At 46.4% G+C, this 22,610-nt stretch overlaps 1 protein-coding gene across 1 annotated transcript in view; it reads left to right on the top strand.

Annotated features, from left to right (window-relative positions):
- Positions 1-22,610, top strand: part of ATP2C2 (ATPase secretory pathway Ca2+ transporting 2) — a 62,052-nt gene that overhangs the window by 9,852 nt on the left and 29,590 nt on the right. Inside the window, exons 2-7 of the mRNA XM_019747123.3 lie at positions 6,893-7,003; positions 9,305-9,421; positions 15,541-15,630; positions 16,735-16,770; positions 16,875-16,936; positions 19,659-19,767. Of these exons, the coding sequence (XP_019602682.3) occupies positions 6,893-7,003; positions 9,305-9,421; positions 15,541-15,630; positions 16,735-16,770; positions 16,875-16,936; positions 19,659-19,767 (525 nt within the window). The remainder of the gene's footprint in view (positions 1-6,892; positions 7,004-9,304; positions 9,422-15,540; positions 15,631-16,734; positions 16,771-16,874; positions 16,937-19,658; positions 19,768-22,610) is intronic.

The following is a 22,610-nucleotide window of genomic DNA, read 5'->3' as shown; positions in this document are numbered from 1 at the left end:
TCACTCCTGCAGTCTCTTCAAGAGGTGTCCCCATCACGTCATTGCCACATGGTCATAAGCATCTCTTGGCTTGTTCCTTCCCAGTGTTGCCAGATTTGCATAGGACGCCCAGTTATGTTTGAGTTTCAGATAAGCTTTTGTTAGGACATGTATGCCCCATGCGATATTTGGCAAGCACATGCTGAAGAATGATTTGTTGTTTATCTGGAATTCAGAGGTAACTGGAGATCCAGACTTTTTATTTGCTAACTCCTATTTAGCAAATAAAGGGGTCCTATTTGGAGCCCCTTCTCCCTATGTTTTGTGAGCTACTGGAAGAATAGGACCCCTCCTGTCCCTGTCAGTTGTCACCTTCATCAGTCAGTTGTCACCTTCATTCACCCTATTGCTCATGTTTGGTTAGTACCTCCTGGGTGCTAGGCACTGCATGGGGACTCTGTGTCCTGTTATCCCACAGCAGCTGTAGGGAGTCCCTGCTGTTATAACTCCCACTTTCCAGAGGGGGAAACTGAGGCAGGCACAAGGGAGGTTTTGGACAAATATTGGGGAGCTCCAAAAAAATGTATACAAGCAGACACTGTGGTCAGCATTGCTCAAGCAGTAGTTCACCGTCATCAGAAGTGTCTGGATGCTGATGGTAACCACTCTGAGCACCTCTTGTAATTGCAGACGTCAAACGTGACTTGTGTTCATCTTTTGTTACCGGTATAAATTGCGTATTACAATTTTAATATAGTTTTCCTTTCTTAAAATGTGTATACATTTTTTGGCCCCCTCTGTATATTGAAGAAGTAAATGTTTGCATGAGCCCTGAAACAAGGAAGTGGTCATTGGGGTTTACGTCAGTGTTTGAAATGAAATACATCTCTGAGCTGGATGGGAGGGCAGAGAAAGCTGGGTTCTGGCTCTGAGAGGCGGGTCCGCTCCAGGTGCCACCCACTCTCTTCCTCTGCAATGAGCTCACAGCTCACATTCTCAGCCAGCTTCTCTCTCAGCAATGCCATGTTTGCCCTGTGTGGTTCCCTTGGAAGCCTCCACTGGGTTAATATTGGTGCCAAGCTGTCCTTGCTTGGTGAAAATACTCTAAGATGTCCTTATGTTCAAGATCATTTCCTAGGGACTCAGGAAGGCCCGACTTACCGTCGCCAGCCCTGGCACACCCGCGTGGGTCTGTTTGCCACGGGCAAACAATACTTTGGGGGTCACGCAGCAGGCACAAAAGGTTACATATTGTATGACTCCATGTATAGGAAATATGCAGAGCAGGTAAATCCATAGAGACCAAAAGCAGATTACTGGTTGCCAGGAGCTGGGAGAAGGGGGAATGGGGAGTGATTGATAAATGGGGATGGGGTCTTCTTTTGGGGTGATGCAAATGTCTTAGAACTAGACAGGGGTGGTGGTTGCCCAGCACTGGGAATGGACTAAATGTCACTGAGCTGTACTCTTTAAAATGATTAATTTTATGTCATGTGAATTGCACCTTAATCAAAAGAACTTTTGAAAAAGGAGATCCACAGGGGAAGGTGGAGTGACTCTACTTGCATCGATCAGGCCTGACAGGAAGCGAGAATCAGGGGTCCCCCAGAGGGAGGCTGACCTCCATCAAGATGTACCACTCTCGATACAAACAGAACATGCCGTGGCTCAAACCAGACAGACAGCTACACAGTGTGTGTTCTTAAGGGAGTGAGAGAGCCCTACATGGGCGTCCTGAGCAGAAGCCCCCACGTGCAGGCAGGGACAGGGGCCATGTGGTGAGTCCTGGATCCAAGGGCTCTGCTTTCTGAGAACGACAGCCTTGCAGTGAGAGGGAGTCCTGGGGATGTTTCGGATCCTGGGCCACGTCTCAGCAGCCTTGGAACACAGCAGGGGCCTGGGAGACCTGGCGAAGTGGGCTGAGAAGTGGATGGGAGGTGAAGAATTAGAGATGGCGAGTGTAGACAACTCCTTACCAAGCTGGAGTGTGGCAAATGAGGAGTGACTGTGCCCATCTCCAATGTGTAGCCCAGGCAGGAGGTTCTGTTTAAGGTGGAAAACCATATTGCAATGCTCATGGGGGAGATGGAAGACACCGGACGTGGTGCGGGGCAGCGATCTGAGATCTTCAGTTAGTTCAAGGTTGGGGAAGCAGTTGCTATCTGTGGCTTGTAAATGGCTTTAAAAAAATTTTTTTTATTTTTTATTTATTGAGGTGAAATCCACATTAGCCATTTGAAAGTGAACAATTCAATGGCATCTAGGACATTCACGATGTCGCATGACCACTATTTCTAGTGGAACCCCCAATAGAGGGTTCCAGAACATTTTTGTCACCCCTAAAGAAAAGCTCACATCCATTAGGAGTCACTCCCCATTCCCCCTCCCCCAGGTACTGGGGGTTAGGACTTCAAGGTATCTTTTTTGAGGGGACACAGTTCAACCCAGAATGTAACATGTAATAGCATTTAATTCCTTTTTGTGGCTGAATAATATTCCATTGTACGGATGGACGACGTTTTGTTCATCCTTCATCTGTTGATGGACGTTTGAGGTGTGTGTGAATGGGGGCTGCTATGAACATCCATGAACGTGTATGTGTTTGAGTCACTGTATACCTGGGGGTGTGCAAATGGCGTTTACTTACAGAACACAGTTGGAGGCCAGGTGCCCTCCCACTTCGGGCTCAGACTCTGCCCCCACCATCACGGAACACAGCTGGGTGGTAGGAGTCTCCTTAGCCAGCCCCTCCCCCTCCAGGCTGCCTGTCCCGGCCCCTCCCCTTAACCACACAAGCCTCTTTCAGACACTTGGCTGGCTCCTGGCACTTGGATAGCCCTGCGCTTTCAGAGCCCAAGAGTTCCTGAGAAATCTTGACTCACAAGGCAGGGGAGGGGGTTCTTTGATTTCATTGTTGTTATTCTGGATTTTCTTTTTATGGTAAAATATACATAACATTTAGCATCCTAATCATTTTTTAATGTACTGTTCAGTGGCATTCATTACATTCATGCCGGGGTGGAACCGTCACCACTGTCCGTCTCCAGAAGTTTTTCATCGTCCTCAAATGAAAGTGTCCGCCTTAAACACTAACTCCCCTTCCCCCTCTCCCAGCCCCTGGCAGCCGCCATTCTACTCCCTGTTTCTATGAATTGATTTATTCTAGGGACCTCATTTAAGTGGAATCATACAGTATTTGTCCTTTTGTGACTGGCTCATTTCACTCAGATAATGTTCTCAAGATTCATCCATGTTGTAGTATGTGTCAGAATTTCATTCCTTTTTAAAGCTGAATATGTTCCATTATATGGAAAGACCACTTAAAAAAAAACAATTCGTCTGTTGATGGACCTTTTTAAAAAAACTAAAATGTGGAGAAATGATTTGAGATCAGTGTTAAATGCAAATCAAGAGGGACTTTAAAAATTAAAATTCATACTTTTCCTACCTGTCTGTAGTTACACAGCATTTATTTAAAACACACAGATTCAAACATGTATGTGTCTTCTAGACCCCCTTAGGGAATCTTTAACCTCTCAGAGACACTCAGGGAATATCTGTTCCCAGCAAAACAAGGTCACAGAGAGATGCTGTCTCCTCCAGGGCTGGGGCCACCACACCCCCTGGACCCTTTTGACACTTGACATTACTGCCCTAGGTGGAATAGTTACTGAACGCACCTGCTACGTGTGAGGTACATTTGTAGAGTTGTTTTTATTTGTTTTTTTGTTTGTTTGTTTGCTTTCATTCTTCAAAACTACCCAGGACATACAGATTTTCATCCCTGCTTACCGGGCTAGTCAGCGGCAGCATTTGAACCCTGGCCTGTGCGATTCCAACCTCTGTGCTCCTTTTGTTGCACTGTACTGCTTCCTGCTCTTGAGTTTCTTGAAGCTAGTTGAGCCACCCAAGCCGTGTCACCATCATTATGTTTCCAACCAAACGCTGTAGGCCTGGTCCCCACAGCAGGTACCACGCTGGTGTTTCCTGGGAGCTCACAGTAGGTGTCGGCTGCATCGAGGCGTCAGCAGGCACGCACTTGCTTGATTCTGCAAAAGCATGACAGGTAGACGTCACCCTCCCCATTGTGCGGATGAGGAAATTACCATCAGGGAGGTTGTCACTTGCTCGAGGTAACCTGCCGGTCAGTGGGACTGGATGGTCTCCTTGGGCAACAGTGATGATGAGGATAAACTGAGGCTTGAGGCTGAGAGCATTATCCAGCCTCCCATCCAATGGAATGACTGCATGTGCATTTCCAACCATGTCCTGAGCTCTGATTGGCAAATGCTAGGGGAGCAGCCCCTGTGTACCGGGCACTGGTCCAGCCTTCCAGGGCAGCTTCCTTGGGAGCAGACAAAGGCATTTAAGGGATAATCACTTGCTGGTGATTCTATAGGTGACATCAAGACACAGTCCAGGATGCTAAGAGGATAGAGCAGGTTGACTCATCCAGTCTGGGAAGATGGCAAGACAGAATAATTCATCTGTCTCAAAAGTGGGGCTTCTCACCCTCAGCACAACTGACATTTTTGTTCCAGATCATTCCTTGTGGGTGGCTGTCCTGTGCATTGTAGGCTGCTTGGCAGCCTGTCTGCCTCTACCCATCAGAGGCCAGTAGCACCCTTGCCCCCCAATTATAACCAAACGTGTCTCCAGACATTGCCAAAGTCTCCTGGGGGCAAAATTTCTCCTGGCTGAGAACAGCTGCTTTAAACTACGGTGTGGCAGCCATGAAAATACCACTGGGGATCCTGCAGGGGCAGTCGAGAGGCCCATTTCTGGGGGACACAGGACTCCTGCGATGGACAGCATTGTGTCTCATGGGCGAAAGAAGTGGGTTTTTTGCTAGGTGTGCTACGGCCCCAAACAAGACCAGGACTTTGTAAAGGAGGGCATAGAGGATGGGCATGAGGTGGGGTCTGCTGTAGCCATATTGAAGATGGTTGGGTTTTCCTCCTCAGAGCAACTGGAATCTATCCAAGTATTTCAAGCATTGTGTGTGTGTGTGTGTGAGAGAGAGAGAGAGAGAGAGAGAGAGAGAGAGAGAGAGAGAGAGAGAGAGAAAGAGAGGCGGGATTTACATTTTCAGTGTCACTCGTGATGCTGTACAAAAAGTGAATCAGGTGTGGTCATGACCAGAAAGAAATGGCAAGATCGAGAACAGCCGGGGGTGGGGGGTGGAGCAGGTCCTAAAACCCTGGGACGCCTCCATCTGTAGTGTGTGCAAGAATGAGCACTTTGTCGGGTACGATGGAGCCAGATCTTGAGAACAGAAAAAAACATTCTGTCTCATGCAGTGATGCACAATTCTCTGAAAAGTGAATCTTGTACAATGAACGTAATGGAGGAAGCTGTTGAATGATCTGTGTAATTGCTGCTGTGTTTCCTGGTCATTGGCACAAGTGAGGGGCACCCCCAGGAATGGATGTGGTTAGCAGAGCGTTTCTAAGCAAGTGAGGCTTTTGGGAGACCACCTGTTTGTGTGTGGTGGGGGGGGGAGAAGGGGCTGGCAAGAAGGAAAAGAGGAATTTGCCACCTTTATTCCATCTGAAGGAAGAGTTAGCCAACAACCTGGTGGAAAAGGAAAAGATGACTATCGTGTCCCGGGTACAGGAATACTCAGAATAATTCTGCATAAATGCTTCATGTTTTCCTGATTCTGAGGTGTCCTCTGTGCTATCATAGCCTCCCATGCCCTCCAGGTGTTTTGTCTGGCTTCTTCCCAGGCCTGTCAGACACCCAGAGCTGGGCTGGGTTCCCTTCCCTGCATTCAAACGACGGGCAGCACAGGTTGTGGTACCACCTGTCATCATCGGGGGGCACTCTCCGTTATATGCTCCCTGCTTGGATGGGAATCCCAGAAGTTCAAGGTTCAGGACTCTAAATATGTAAATTGTTGCCCTGCTCTGTCACCTTTGCAAGTTTCCATTCTGTTATATACTTTTGCTTAAAAAACAGTATTAGCCAACAACTGGAAACAATCCAAATGTCCATCAACAGGAGAATGGGTGAATAAATTATGATGTACAGTTGTTCCCCCCTTATCTGTGGGGATACATTCCAAGACCTCCCCCCAGTGGATGCCTGAAATCTCAGATAGTACTGAACCCTATATATACTACGGCTTTTCCTATACACACATATCTTTTCACTTAAAGAAAGCACTTTATGGCTTCTCTTTGGCATATCCAAATTGCCAGCATCACTACTCTTACGTTTTGGGCCATTGTTAAGTAACATAAGGGTTACTTGAACATAAGCACTGCAGATACAGTGATGTTTAGATAGCTGAGACAGCGGCTAATGGATGGGGAAGGTCATGGATACACTGGACAAAGGGATGATTTACATCCTGGGCGGGATAGAGAGGGACCGCGTGAGATTTCATCACGCTACTCAGAATGGCAAGCAATTTAAAACGTGTGAATTGTTTATTTCTGAACTTTTCCATTTAATGTTTTGGTCCATGGTTGACCATGGTAACTGAAACCGTGGATCACTGACCCTATGGATGGTGGGGCTGCTGTACTCATTCCACGGACTACTATGCAGCCATGAAAATTAGCAAACCGTTGCTACATGAAACATCACGCATGAATCTCACTAACAACATTGGGTGAAAGAAACCAGACATGAAAGAGTATGTATTGCATGTGACCATTTACATAAAATTCAAACTCCAGCAAAACTGATCTCTGGTGACTTCACCCCTCAGGGGGTTGGGTAGCATGAGGGAGCTTCTGGTAATGTCTGTTTCTTGATTTGGAGGCTGGTTATATGGCTCCGTTTGTGAACATTCGAGCTGTACACTTAAGATCTGTGCATTTTCTGTGTGTATGTTAGACTTTAAAAAGACACATCCGTGTAAAACCTCAGCTTTGCTTAACAGCTGTCCTGCTTTTTCCCACAGTTTGATGAACAATGTGAGTTGAAAGCCATTGAAAAAGACAAGACGGTGGTAGCTCTGCCACCCAAGGAGGCAAGCAAATGCCACAGAGAGGATCTGGCCGAAGCGTTTTACGTAAGACTTGAATTTACATTTGATGCCCGTGGTGGGAAGGTTTTTAGATGAAGAAGGAAAGAACACAAAGTCCCGAAAGCTGCTTTAGAATTCTGTGCCATAATACATTTTTATCATCATTGTTAAAAAATGCTATTGATATGGAACTGTTCCCGGTTTGCCACCTGGAATGTCATCAACACTGTTGTCAACAGAGCTCATCCTCACGAGCCCCGTACCAGAGGACAGGGGCCCCCTAAACACTCTGTTACATGTTTCTCTTGATCAGAGACATAGAGGAGCAGTAAACCACATACCATTTCCCCGAAAATAAGATCTAGCCAGACAATCAGCTCTAATGCGTCTTTTGGAGCAAAACTTAATGTAAGACCCAGTATTATATTATATTTATTATATCATATCATATTATATAAGACCCGGTCTTATAGTACAATAAGACTGGGTATTATATTATATAATACCCGTTTTTATACTTTAGTAAAGTAAGACCAGGTCTTATATTAATTTTTGCTCCAAAGGACGCATTAGAGCTGATGGTCTGGCTACGTCTTATTTTTGGGGAAACATGGTAGTTACACAGTAGCACAGCCAGAGTTGAATCTGGGTGTTTTGACACCAAAGCTCAAACTCTTAACCATCCCCTATTCACACCCTTCAGCTTTTATAATCCATGCTGTTGCCAGTTACTGAAACCAAATCTTCACAAGTTTCTCAAGTGAATTTGAATTCCTGGCCAATGCAAGACTAAAAAAAGCACCCAAAACAAAACAAAAAAAACACACCCCTACTCTATGAAGCTCTCCTCTGAAGCTGAAGGATGTTACTTGCTTTATGGTTTTCATTTTCTTTACTTAGAAAACACATAATGATGTGTTTGTGTGTGTGTGCATTCACTCGTAACCCGCCCCACTTGGGAAAAGCAAACAAAAATTCACTAATAAAAAGGCGCATGGACGTCAATGAAGTCACAACTTCAAAGAAGTTTGGACGTCAGTGTTTCATACCCATCTTTTCTGGAATGTTTAAATTCCAGAAAGTCTGTTTAAGTTCAACTCCTGCTTGTTAGTGTTTGGAAAGAGGAAGGAAGTATTTTTTCCTTGCCTCGACATTTTACCCTGCCTAGAAAATGAGTTTGATTTTCTTTATAGGAAAGAACCTAGAAATCAACACAGCTTTCCCTGTCATCTCTTCGACCTGGTAGAGCTTTCCTGTCAACTTTTTAAAAACCAGGATTCTTTTCCTGCAACCAGAACAAAGTTTCTTTACATAATTACTGACTCAAATTAGCTACATTTAATGTTAATTTGTGTAAAGAGCTTGAAACTGTTTCTGGCACAATGTATGCAAGATATAATTTTAGCTATTATCGTTTCCAAGGACAGGCCTTTTTTCTGGGTTGCATTTTTTAATTTCATTTTTAACTGTGGTAAAATGCACAACATACAATTTATCATCCTAAGCATTTGTAAATTCAATAGTGTTGAGTACATTCACATGGTTATGCAACCAATCTCCAGAACTCTTTTCATCTTGCAGAACTGAACACTTCATATCCATTAAACAATAACTCCCATTCATTTCCGCCTCCTCCCAGCCCCTGGCAAACACCTTTCTACTTTCCACCTCTATTGGACTACTCTAGATACCTCAATTAGGTAGACTCATACAGTATTTGTCTTTTTGCGACCGGCTGATTCATCCATGCATGTATACTTGGGTTGCTTCCACCTTTTGGCTGTTGAGAATAATGCTGCTATGTACATACGTCTGCAAATATCTCTTTTGAGATCCACTTCCAATTCTTTTGGCATTTCTACACCCAGAAGTGGAATTGCAGGCTCGCGTGGTAATTCTCTTTTTAATTTTTGAGAAGCCTCCATACTGTTTTCCATGGCAGCTGCACCATTTTACATTCCCAAGGCCTGTTTTGTTTTGTTTTGTTTTGTTTTGTTTTGTTTTGTTTTGTTTTGTTTCAAGAAGAAAATACAAGTGTTTCTTCATTTCCGGAATCTTAAATGATCATTGCACTTGCTGAAATTTAGGCCCAATGTTGTTGTTTTTCTGCTGTAATTGTAGAGCAAAGGTAGGGTCTAATTGAAAAATAATTGGACTGTGGGTTTTCCTTCTCTTTCTGCCCCTATTTGCTTAGGGGTTTTGAACAAGTCCCTTCTCCTCTGTGGCCAGCCCATGTTCCTCATCCATCATGGTAGCAGCTGGCTTCCAAAGCAGGAATTCTGTGACTTGGGCTCCTTGGTCCTTACTGGCCCATCAGTGAGCTTGTGCTTGGCTGTCTCCCTCCAGGTGGACTTACAGAATGGGCTGTCAGAGTTCTCGGTGACGCAGCGCAGGCTGGTCCATGGCTGGAACGAGTTTGTTGCTGACAACACTGAACCCATGTGGAAGAAATATCTTGATCAGGTAGGACTATAGGTGTCGTTCCCTGCATTAACTAGTGTAACCAGGGAAGGCGCGGCAGTCATTTATTCTTTAAATATTGACTGAGGGTGTCTTTGGACCAGTCCCTGCCGTGGAACAGCTCTACTACAAAGATAAAGAAGGACCCCCCTTTATTCAGGGTACTCTTAGCCAGGGGAAGGGATGGCCATGAATAGATCACTGACTTCCCAGGCTGCCACGGTCATGAATAGTACTTGTTACATTCATAGAGGGTTTGCCACCTGCCAAGCACCCTGCTAACGAGTAAGTAAATACGTAAGCATTAACTTACTTTATCTTTCTCCTAATCCCTATTTTGAGATGAGGGGGGCGAAGTACAAAGACATTAAAATATTTCCCAGGCTGTGTAGGGTTGCCAGATCGAGAAAACAGACACGGAATGTCCTTTTAAATCTGAATTTCAGATAGATAAACAGACAATTTTTTAGTATAAGTACGTCCCATATGTTTCATGGGACGTACTTATACTAAAAATAAAAGAAAAAGAAAAAGTTTCTTGTTTGTCTGAAATTCAAATTTAACTGGGTGTCCTATAGTTTATCTGGCAATTGGAGCCCAAGGTCACACTGGAGTTAAGTGCCAATGCTGGGCAGTGAAGCCAGGCGTCTGACTCCAGAGTCCTTGCCCTTCTAAACCACTGCTGTTGGTGCTGGCACAGTGCTGAAAGGAGTGTCCACAAATCAAGTGCCTGAAAGCCACTGGAAGAGGACAGAAAAATTTGAAATAGACATGACTGCAAGTTTCAGTCTAGAAGTTAACACCCCCATAACCCACCCAGTATCAGTTCAAAATGCTCCAGTTAACAGGCAGAATTTCCCAGAGACCTGAAAGCATTCAGATTACCTTGGTCCCCACGCTCACCCCACCTTCTGCACCCCTTCTTCCATCCCTGACACCACCCTCTCCAGTCTCTGTCCCTCCACCCTCACCCCTTCAGCTGCCTTTGCACTGACTCAATGTGTAAAGCTTTCTTGATTGGTCAGTTCAGGGACCAATCACAGCACTCCTTGCAGTATCCTCACCCTCCACTCTCCTCCAGTCCCAAGCGCTTTTCAGTGCACCCAGGATGTCATTCATTGATGCATGTTGGCTGCAAAATAGGCTTCTGGGTGTGCAGGTGGCTCTGGCTAGCCCAGAAGCTTCCTGGAACCCCCGTGTTGGAAGGAGGCAGTGGAGGTTCCTGGAAGTTGGAGTTCAGGGAAGGAGGCTGACACACTAGATGTGCGGCACCTTCTTCTCTGGCACTTGTGCCTCCTCAGTTCTGTCCTGCCTGCCCCTTCCACTAAGACCCGTTCCCCCATTTCCCCAGCCATCCTCCTTCTTGCCTCTGCCCTGTCAAACCCTCACAACAAGGGCCCTCCTCCAGCCTCCAGCCAGGGTCTTTCCAGAAATGAAATCTCTTCCATTTCTAAGAATGGGGAACATGTTTATTTATCTTGAACTTCTCAGTTCAGAGGTCCATCTGTGCGAATCCTTGCAGGATTGGAAGGCGGCTCCTGATGGCCATGTCCCACCCCCCACCTCCATCTGCACTCACTTCTTCTTTACATTCTCTGAGCGCCTGCCATGTGCCAGACGTTGTGCTTCTCCCGTTTGTCTCCTCCAGTGACGGGGAACTCACCACTTCACAGAACAGCCCTACTTCTCCATCTCAAGAGACTCACCATTAGGAATTCTACCTTAGCATGACCTGAGACGTGTTGCCCTGGAATGTGAGGCAAAGGTGTATAAGAGTCTGTGTCAGGGTTCAAATCCCACTTTCCAGCCTAGTGACATTGAGCAAGTTATTGAACTTCCTTGAGCCTCCATTTTCCCTGCCTAGAAAATGGGACTAATAAACACTGTTCTGAATTTTACCTGAGAAGTACTTAATAAAGGATGGCCCCTCCCACCCTGTGTCTACAAGTTGGTCTGACTGGCATATAGCAGTTAAGCGCACAGGTTTTGGAGTCGGCCTGACCTAAATAAATCCTTGGGCAATGCAGTTTCTTTCAGAGCCTCAGGTTGTTCATTTCAAGCAGGAATAATAACAAGGAACTGTGCCCAATAAGTGTTGGTTGTTTTTATCGTTACCTTTTCTCCGGTGTATCACCAGTTCCCCCGCACAGTAAAGTTTCAACAAACCCTTGCTGCCTGGCTCCCTTTATGTGTGGACTTGGAAGGGGGTCCACAAGCCAGGAAGAGTCTGATTCTCCGTGGCCAGAGCAGCAGTAGTGGCACATGCTGTGTTCTTCCATTTGGGCCTGTCACCTTGCTGTGTCTCACAGTGACTCACTTCTATTGGATGGCACAGGACAGGAGCTTGGGACTGTTTCAAGATGAGGAAGGTGGTGGTATCAGGTTCAGCCTGGAGACCTGCTCAGGTCCACCTCAGGAGAGAGGCAAGACGATGGGGTTAGAATTGGGGTTCCGTGTGTGACTTGGTCCAGGCCGGGCTAGAGACCAATAGCTGGTGCCAGTTCTCAGTGTGGCCCTGGCCAGGAGCGTGCACCCCTGAGCTAACACTGAGCCCAGGGCTAGAGGGGTCCCTTGACCAGAAACAGGCCCACTGCTCCCAGAGTCTCAGGTAGGTTCAGACTGCAGGGAGGGAGGGAGCTGCCCAGCCAGGGCCAGGAGAAGCAAAGGTAGGGGGCCAGGTGGCATTATGGAAGTCACCTGGACAGAAGGACATACACGTGGGGCAGGACAGGCCCAGTGCTCATTTCCATTCTGCTGTGCAACCTTGAGCAGGAGTGCCAACCCTACCAAGCCTCGGATTCCTGCAACTAAAAATGGGTATTGTTCATTCATTCATTCATTCATTCATTCATTCATTCATTTGTTCTAGATAAAAGCCTTTTATGCTCCTGGCCCTGGTCTAGGCACTGTGCATAAAGTAGCAGCAAAACCAAGTTCTGCTTTCGGGGAGACAGACAGCTCTGTATGTAATACAGCACCCAGTGAGTGTGGTGGGGACAATGAGTCAGGACAAGGAGTTAGGAAGTGACAGCAGGGGGCTATCACTATTTGGGACTGGATAGTCAAGGGAGGCATTTGATTGGTGCTCAGAGGGGGCAGTGTTTGAGCAGATACCTGAATGAAGTGAGGACGGAAGCCGTGTGAGGATCTGGAAAAAGGATGCAGCAGGAGAGAAAGTACAAAGGCCCTGAGGTAGGAGAGGCCAGGTGTGTGTGAGGCTAATCCAGCTTCAGGTGAGGCGGCCTAGAGAATGAAGGTGCCCTGTGCCGAGTACACTATAGGTGTTTGGCACATGTTTGTGCATCTCTCCCACCTTCTCCCTCCATCCAACCTGATGGAAAGTCTGTGATGGGCTCAAGGCTGAAATGAAATCTTAATCTTGACTTCACTGAACTGAGGGTTTTTTCCTCTCTGTACTAAGAAGGGGAGAGACTCAGACACACACACAGAGGAAAAGACCGAATGACAAAAGAGGCAGACACTGGAGTGATGCATCTAGAAGGCTGGCCGGCAACCACCAGAAATTGGAAGGGGTGGAAAGTATTCTCCCCTAGCACCTCCAGAGAGGGCACTGCCCTGCTGATGCCGTTGTATTTGGACTTCAGGTCTCCAGAACCATGAGAGAATAAGTCTGGGTTGGTTGACGCCTCCTAGATTACGGTCACTTGGGTCATTTGTTACAACCGCCTGGGGACACTCAGTTGGGCTTTCCAAAGCACACATTTCCCTCTCCTCTGTCCCTTTGTCCTCTTTAGATTTCTAAGGAAAGGGTGTGTCTGCCTCCGGGTGATGACTGGCTGAGCTTGGCTGAGGCCTGCCAGGCAGCTGTGAGTCCAGCCAAGGACTTGGCAGCCCCTTCCCTCTGCACGTTGACCCAATCTACCCAGCTCCAAGAGCTTCCAGGTCCTCTCAGAACCAACACGGAGACTTCTCTGATCAAACCTTTTTGAAATCTTTTACTAGGGAAAATTTCAAAAATATACTTAAGTAAGGAAAATCATTTAACGACACCCCCCCACACACACCTATCTATTGTCCAGCTTCAATAACTATCAACCTTTTTTGGTACATTCTTACCCCCCTTTTTTCTCTCTAGCATTTTAAAACAAGTTTTAGGTACTGAACCATTTTAGTACCTAACCATATCCTTTACTTTTGTATCCTACGATATCTTATCAGAGGATATTTTCTCTTCCTTGTCTTTAAAAAAAACAAAAGAAAACAACATAACAATACTGTTATCTGTCTAATACCATGAACACGGCATTAATATCCCCCAGAAAACTGGTCTGGAGTCAGTTTTCCCCACATGCTGCAGAGACACCTCTTTACAGTTGATTTGCTCAAATTGGGGGTCTGAACTAAGCCCATCCTTCGCTTTTGGGTGATGTGTCCCTTCAATTGTTTTAATCCAAACCCTTTTTCTAATCTGTGAATTCATGCCCATGGAATGGCTTACAAGGTCCACAAAATTAATGAATGTTGTATTTACATATTGACGACCTCATCCTTAGGGAGAAGCCTGTTGCTAATTGAATAAGGTCCATCTTGGAAACTTTGGGGCAGCGTTCAAGTTTTTGTGGAATACTCTTCTGCGCGCCTCCCCGGGTTGACTCTGCACTTGTGTGTCTCAGACCCGAGCGCTGAGACTCATGGGCAAGCTGGCTTTGGGTGCGGTTCTTTCTGAAGGCATGATGCCCCCCACACACCCCAGTCCAGCCTCAGCAAGGGTCAGTGGGAAAGCTTCCCCTAGGACGAGCTGTTGGATCAGGAGCCCTGATAGAGGGGCCGTTTTCTGGACCTCAGTTCCTCCCTTCAACTTATGTTTACTGAGTCCTTCCATGACCAGTCTTGTGGTCCTTGGGGCTACCATGTATTGCAGCTGCTGTGTGTCAGGCCCTGGGCAGCTCGCTTCACACTCCTCACCTTTAGTACTCATCAGCCAAGATAAGGCAGAGGCTTGGTGACGTTAGAGGCTCGCTCGCAGTTTCTCAGTGAGGTAAGGGTGGAGAATTCTATCAGATTCCTGAGCTCTTGCCTGCCACCCCATTGTAGTCAGACCCTGTTCTGAGTCCTTGGAGGATTGGAACCACCAGGATGGGTGTGGTCTGTGTCTGTGGTACGGTTGCATTCTCGCAAAGGATGGAGACAAATAATTGAATAGAATCAGAAAGATCATAGCTGAAAGGGTGAAATGTCTTCCAGTTCCCCAGTCTTGAGGACTCAAAATAAATGCTGTGGCTAACTCGGGGCTGCTGGTAAGCTGACCGTAAAGTGCCCTGTCCCTCGTTCCAAGGAGATAGAGCACAGCAATTCTGGGCTAGGTGGTGAGGGATGTTAAACCCCTTCATTCACCGCACTGGCATGACATTGATGTGCTGCTTTTCATGAGCATCATGAATCATGCGTCTAATCCCATTTCCCTTTTTGCCGTGGCTGCTGGGAAGCTCAGGGCAAATGTGCAGCCCCATTTTATACAACTGTGACTTGCCAGTTGATATTTTGACTCTCACCTCAATCCTGATCTTTGGTCTGTTCTCTCTGTTTCTGTTCTTACGTGTTTGTGTTTACGCTTCCTTTCAATTGTCTGTAGCATGAGCTACTGTATCTGTGAAACGAGAGGGTAGATACAAAAAACAATAAAGTAAAAATCCTTTGGGGAAGTTTCTGGAATACGCACTCTCAGCAGGGACATCACTGGAGCCCCTAGAAGCAGTTACAGGAGCACGTTGGTGTGATTGGGACACACAGGATTAGGGGACTATTGTGATAAGAAGGGACTCCTTGGCCGAGGGCTGGGACCAGGGCTGGCATCCCACCAGAGGGGACAGGTCCTGACCTAGATTGTCATGCAGATGTGGAGAGGTGAGACCTCAAAGGCAGGGTCAGGATGACCCCCAGGGGGACAGTGTCAGTGCAACCTCCGTCAGGAGATTTCAGGCAGAGGAGAACCACTGGATGGCGGTGGTCTCCCTTCCCCTCTGCTTGGTTCACTGGAGATGTTGGCTCGGAAGCCTGGTGGTGAGTGAGGAACTGCATCACACAGTTGGCTGCACGGTAAGAAGCCCAGGGTGGTCTGTGCGAGACTAGAGAAGAACCACCTGCTTACTTTCATTTTGCAGTTTAAGAACCCCCTCATCCTGCTGCTTCTGGCCTCTGCCTTAGTGAGCATCCTCACGAAGGAGTACGAGGACGCCATCAGTATCGCCTTGGTGAGTGCACCATGCTGGGAGTGGCACCCAGCCTCTGGCCCCCAGACCTGGCTGCCCAGGGACTTGATATGTGGTTGCTTATTTATCGTGCAAAGAGAAAAGAATTTGGTTGTAGACAAAAAAAAAAGGGGGGGGGGAGTATTGCAGCAGGAAGCAAGGAAAGCAGATCCAAGGTCTTCTCTGCCCCCATATGGATATGTCCTGGTTTATTTGGCCATTGCTCTCTTGCTGGATACTGCTGGGAACATTGTTGCAATAAACTCCTCTCTCATGCCCCCTGGATAGAATTGCTTGATTCTGGCTGTGCATGCAGTACAAATAGTAATAGCTCATAATCTGCTACCCAGAGAGAACCAAAACAGTTTTTTTTTAATTTAGATGAAAATCACATAATAAAAAAAAATCAGTCATTTTAAAGTGAACAAGTCAGTGGCAGTTAGTACATTCACAATGTTGTGTAACCACCCCTTCTATCTAGTTCCCATGTATTTTCATGGCCCGAAAAGGAAACCCTGTTCCTCCCCATTTCCCTTGCTTTGCCCCTGGCAACTGCCAATCTGCTTTCTATCTCTGTGGATTTAACCAATTCTGGATATTTTATACAAATGCAATCACAATATGTGACCTTTTATATCTGGCTTCTACCAAATACCTTTTGATGGCTGTCACCCTGGCTTCCTTCTTCTAAAATACAAAAACGGACTCATTCCTCACAGTGAAATTCACTGCTACTGTTTAAAAGGCTGAAGTGAGATCCAGCTCTCCCCACGTGGAATGATCTTTACAATATGTTGTTGAGTGAAAAGTGAGTTTATAAAAGAATATGTCTGTACTATAGGATCCTGTGTTATAAGTGTGTCTGTGCAGAAAAATCTAGAGGGGTACTCCAAAATGTGACCCTCTGGGTGGTGGAATTTGGGGTCATTTTTTCTACTCTTTTTTTTTTTTTTGGCCTCATCTCTTTTCTAAGTTTCTGCACAGTACACTTATTTTGCGAGAAGAAAGGAAATATGTTTTGAAAGACGACGTCCTCCCCTCACCTCCCATGGGCTCGCTCCCTTGCTAGGCAGCTGGATGTTAACACCCCTCCCATTTGTTCCCTAGGCCGTGCTGATTGTGGTCACCGTGGCCTTTATCCAGGTGTGTATTTATTTCCTGAGGTCCTGGTCGGGGTACCCCAGGCAGGACGGGAGCTCTGGGGAGTTCCCACCTTTGAACAGCATGTTTGATATGCCTCCTGCCAGGAGTACAGGTCGGAGAAATCTCTGGAAGAGCTGACCAAGCTGGTTCCTCCTGAATGTAACTGGTAAGTCAGCGGCATCCTGGGACTTTTTGGTTCATCAGAGGATGAAGAATTTGGCAAAATTTGTACCCCTCATAGTTTCATATAGGAAAACCCTGTCTTACTGGGGTTCTGACCTGTAAATGGATGACTCGTGTCCTTGGGCATGTCATTCAACCTCTCTGAGCCTCCATTCTGTCATTAGTGTCTAACCTGGTTGCCTACCCTGGGGCCGTGGATGGTGGAAATGGCTTTGGGAAGAGGGTGGCTCGGAAAACCGGTCATGCAGTGGGCAAAGCTGTGTGCGTTTTTCTTTCAGAGGTTTCTTTGGATTCTCAAAGGGTGGACTCAGAAGAGGCTGAGATGTGGGGCTTTCACAAGCTAAGGCATCAAAACATTGGTTGAAGGGTGGGACGATGCAAGAATGAATTCTGGGTATTTGCTCAGCCGCCCCATCAGCCTGTCTCCTGCTCAGGCATTTCCATTTTGCCACTTATTAGCACACAGCCCTTACCAAAGATGTTTAAAAAGGAAAAAGAGAAGACAAAAATGTCTGCCAATACTTCATGGGCATTTCTGCTTAGCGCAGTGCTGTGCAATAGAACTTTCTAGAATGTTTTGTTATCTGCGCTGTCCAGTACAGCATCGCTAGTTACATATGGCTACTGAGGACTTCAAATGTGGCTGGGGAAACTGAGGCATTGAAGTCTTCATCTTATTTTAATTTAAAATAGCCACATGGGGCTAGTGATTGCCGTATTGGACAGCTCAGGCTTAGAGCGTTTGCAAGGGCCACTGCCAAGGGTAAAGGAATCCAGCAGACATGGAAGGGGAAATATTTTAGACCTGGCTTTCTCAAGATTTAATATTTAGTATACCAGAAATCCATACAATGACTCTCCTTGTAAAACTGAAATTATTTCAGAGAAGGCCACAACCTTCTCCCTCACCCCTACTATGACAGGTTGAGGTCGTTTCAGGGTCATATGTCTTTCTTAAATATGCATTGCTACACAAAATAACGTAATTAAAAGTATTGTATGATCTGAGGTACTTTGGAAAGACTTAAACATAAAGTGTGTGTGTGCATGTGTGTGATGCAAAGCATAGAATGATGACTAACAAAATAGAGACAAAAAGAGGATGATGTGGAAGCATGAAAGAGGGTGAGTCAATTCTAGGGGGGTCATTAGGGGCAGTAAAAAGGTCCGGGCGCTGTCAGAAATCCAGATATGTGATGTGTGACGTAATCATATGAGCAAAGGGAAGCATAAATGATTTATGTGGTTTGATGATCTGATCTTAAGTCTAAATATCAAGTCTTGGCCTTTCAGGTAAATAGTATGCATTATTGATGTCCTCAGAAGTTTTACTTCTAAAAGACATTTTATTTTCAAGAACAGCGGTGGCAGGCAGCCTGGTAGAGTTGAAAGAGCATTGCAGATATTCAGCCTCACTCCCTGAGTCTCCAAGACCTGTTTTACAAATTAGGAGAAACACCTGCCATGAAGACCCTTTTTGTTTCCTCCCTCCTTTGTGCAAACATTAAGTACCATGTTTCCCCGAAAATAAGACCTAACCAGAAAATAAGCCCTAGCATGATTTTTCAGGATGCTCGTAATATAAAATAAGCCCAACCGTATTTCCCCGAAAATAAAACCGGATCTTATATTAATTTTTGCTCCAAAAGATGTATTAGGGCTTATTTTCCAGTTAGGTCTTATTTTCGGGGAAACATGGTATTTATTGAGCACCTACGGTGTGCCAGGAGTAATAGTGCTGGGGTTACATCGGTGAACAAGATTTTGGAATGTAGCAGGTGCATTATAGCCAAAAAGAGCCCCTGAAACCCAAAGCCACACAAAAGTTAAAACTAACAAAAAACCCCACAGAGATGCAACAGTGACTGGCAGAAAAGTGGGGACAACTTTACATAGCTGGCAACCAGGCAACCCTAATCTGACATTTAAGGAGAAGCTGACATTCCCCCCCACCCTTCTACTTTCCCACGCCCCCCGCCAACACACACACACACACACAGTCCAGTTCAAACCATTGTTTCTCAGTCTAGTTGTGTAGGACACAGCTCCCTGGCCCATGCTGGTGTTATGAGCCTTGCACTCCATCCCCCCCCGCCCCCCCCCACCCCCCCTGCCCATAGGAGTTCAGTTGGGAGGCCACTACAGCATTAGGAGGAGCGGTGGCATGTAGTGGGATTCCAGCCAGAACCCGTGCACAGAAGCACATCCATGGTCTAAAGGCGGATGGCTGTGAGGAATGGCTGTGACCCTGTGGGAATGGAGGTCCCGGGCTTCTCAGGCATTTAAGATGCTCTCCCAGCTTCGACAAGGCTCTGCCATCCCTGAGTTCTCCAGACGGGCTCTGTACATCAGAGTGGTGTCTTCTCTGAGGATAAAAGCTACTGGCTCCATTAAGGAAGCTTAGAACTGCTGACCTAGCCCTGCAGAAGCTTCCAGAGGCCATGTTGCCCAGCCTTGTTTCCAGGCAGGGTAAACAGTAAAAGCCTCATTTTTCAGATGAGGCCCAGCGTCTCCCAGAAGCCACACACTTTCCCCAAAAGTCTTTTAGGACATGTGAATTTAAAAAAATAATAAAACCATAAAGACAACAAATCTTTTTCCGTCGCTGAGAAAGTGCTTCTATAATCATTTGCTCCAATTTATCAAAGCGCATAAAAATAGGATGTCAACATGAATGCTTTTGCTTTTTACCCTTTCAAATGCAGCATAAGGGAAGGAAAACTCCAGCATCTGCTTGCACGAGACCTGGTTCCTGGAGACATTGTGTGTCTGTCGATCGGAGACCGGATCCCTGCAGACATTCGTCTCACTGAGGTGAGGGGTCCCAGATCCTCGTCTGTGGGATATATAGGCACTTAGCTTATTGAAGGTAGGCATTCTGTCTTGCGCGTGTACATACACACACACCAGCAAGTCGGGGAGTTGGCAAACAAGCCAATTTTAAACACAAAGCACCTCAGATCATATTTCATAAATTATTTATTCTCATCTTAAGTATAAGGCTAACACTTTTGGTTGTATGATTTCCTAGTTTACAGCCGACTGGAGCAGCAAATTAAACTAGGGCGGGTTGAAGAATGAGGCAAGAGTTCCTTCTAGAAACAACCACACTGATATCAGGAAAAAGTGACATCAGACTGCTTAGAAATGAGGAGGGAACCAGAGCCAGTGAAGACATAAAAAATAGTACAAGCTTTTACAATTGTTTGGTTTGGGGACATTGGGTGTGGAGCAAGCTGTTTCCCCAACCTTTGTAGGTGTCAGGGTGTCACAGCTTCACAGAACAAGACCTGAAGCTCTCTGAGATGATCCTGGATTCTCAAGAAGAGGTTAAGTCAAGTTCAGAGGGATCTGTTGATCGGAGTAATCTATTTTATCATTTCTTCCTAGAATGCTTAAGAATTACTCAAAGCTCTTAGTGATAAAGGATTAAGAACAGGTTATCTGCCTGATTATTTCTCAGGCATTGAAGGGTGAATAGCATGCTGTTAAAAGGGATGGAGAAAGGTAAAGGGACCAGCAGGCAATTCCCGGGACCTGTGTTTACAACATTCTGGCCATTCTTTGAAGTAGAGGCAGGGGCGAGAGGGCCAGGCTTTCCCACCCCTCTGCGCTGACTTTCAAATCTCCACATGGGACAGGGAACAGGGACCAGGATGAGCAGATTAGGGAGTGGGGCACTCTCTCTTGGGTTCACGCTGGTGCCCCCTCCTGCACCAGAATGGATTCCTCACCATCTGCTCCTCCCTGTACCATCATTCAGCATCCAAGTCTGGGGCACTTGGATGCCCTTAGAGAAACCATTGTCCCAGGGAAGGCTGGGGAAGCCAGTCTTACACTGTTCACTTCTCCACCAAGATGGGGTACAGGGTGGGGTCCTGAAGCTGGGCAGCCAATAAGGAGGACACCGCTACAGGTGCTATGGAGAGGCCGTGCAGCTCCGTGGTTAATGCCCTGGGGCTGGGTGTTAGCCTGGGTTTGAACCCGGGGCCTGTCATTCACAAGCTGTGTGACCTGTAGCAGGTTACTTAACCTCTCTGTGCCTCAGCTTCCTCATCTGTAAAATTGGGGGTGGAGGGGTTGATAATGCCCGTAGTGTGGTTGTAAGGATTAAATGACTGTGTAGATGCAAAGTGCTCAGAATGGTGCCTGGCATGAGTGAGTGATGGGCATGTGTTTGAAGTCAGAGGGTGCTACGTTTTAAATCCCCACCCAGTGCCTCCCAGCGTGTGTCTTTGAGGAAGGGACTGGCCTCTCTGAGCCTTAGTTTCCTCTTCTATCAAAGGGGATAACACTCGTTCCCACCTTGTAGCGTTATTGTGAAGATGAAACAAGCTAAAACCTGCAGCATGCTTGGCACGATGCCTGATGTGGGTTAGTAGTTCCCAAGTATTGGCAACTGATTTTATTATCGTTACCTGTCTCTAACAGCCCTTTGAAATTTTTTTAATCCCAAATAATTCCCTTGCTACTTAGCTGGTTTTCTTCGTACCCTGCTCCTATTAAATTGAATTATATCTGGTTATTGACATCACAGGGTTTTTTCCCAAGCTACCAGCCACAAACACTCTATAGAGTTCCTTTTTGGTATTTTGCAACGCCATTGAACAATCAGGAGCTTTCTTTGCTTATTCACAGTGGAATATTTTTTATCAGCTCTTAAGCTCTGAGATCCAGGAGAGCTTTATATACATTTTGAAGCTACTTAAGGCCAGGAAAGAGCAGGTTCAAGAAAGTTCTTAAAATAAATAACCCAAACACTAGCCCTTTTTGCAGTGTGTGTGTGGGGGGGGGGGGGGTTCGGGGGGTGTCACAGAACATTATTTTCTCTTCCTACAGTTAAAAGAAAGGCCAAGGCTTTGGTGAATGGCTGATCTGAGGCAGACAGTAGAGCAGGACCACGGCTGTTTCTTTTTTCCTACCATTTCTAAACGAAAAGGGGACTTAATGGGATTTGTCAGGACTCCAAGTAATGCTTTATCTCAGAAGTAGGAGCACCTGCCAGTATGAGGAGACAAGAAGAGCCTTTGTCTGCACCTGAGCAGGAAGGGACAGGGTGCTCTTGAGCCCTCAACTGTACCCTGTCTTCAGGCTGAGCCACCTCCTTCGTGGCCACTGGTATTGTGTGATTCTCAACAAATATTTCTTGAGCACCTGCTGTGTGCCAGGAACTGTTCAGTGGCTGCTAGGGGAGCACGAGGGAAAAGTACAGCAAATTCTGGATTTCCCAAACAGTACAGAATTGCCTGGCCCAATGCAGTCACAGAGGGCTTCCTGGAGGTAGTGGATTTTAAGCTGACCTAGAATAGATGCAAATCAGCTGTTTTAGGCAGAGGTGGCCCAAGCTGCATACCTAGCCCTGACCTAGAAGCCAGGCATGTTGCTGCTTTCAACTGCCTGTGGTGTGTCTCCACACAGTGGGGCCGCCATGCAGTAAGGCTATTTCTGCCACTTGAAACCTGCTCCCCACATTGTGACTTAGTCCTTCTCATTCCTGAGGTCTTGGCTCACTGTCCTCTCCTCCCTGACTTTCCCTGACCTCTCTCCTAAGGGGCCTTCTCCCCTTGCCCTCCCCCGTTACTCAATATTTCAGGGTTTGTTTGCTTTCATGTTTATTGCCAGCCCACCCCCACCTTTCCTCCTCAACTGGAGTATAA

The sequence above is a fragment of the Rhinolophus sinicus genome, chromosome 8, assembly GCF_057876585.1.
Source record: "Rhinolophus sinicus isolate RSI-liver-muscle chromosome 8, RSI-T2T, whole genome shotgun sequence".
NCBI lineage: Eukaryota > Metazoa > Chordata > Mammalia > Chiroptera > Rhinolophidae > Rhinolophus > Rhinolophus sinicus.
This window is presented reverse-complemented; position numbering and strand designations above follow the sequence as displayed.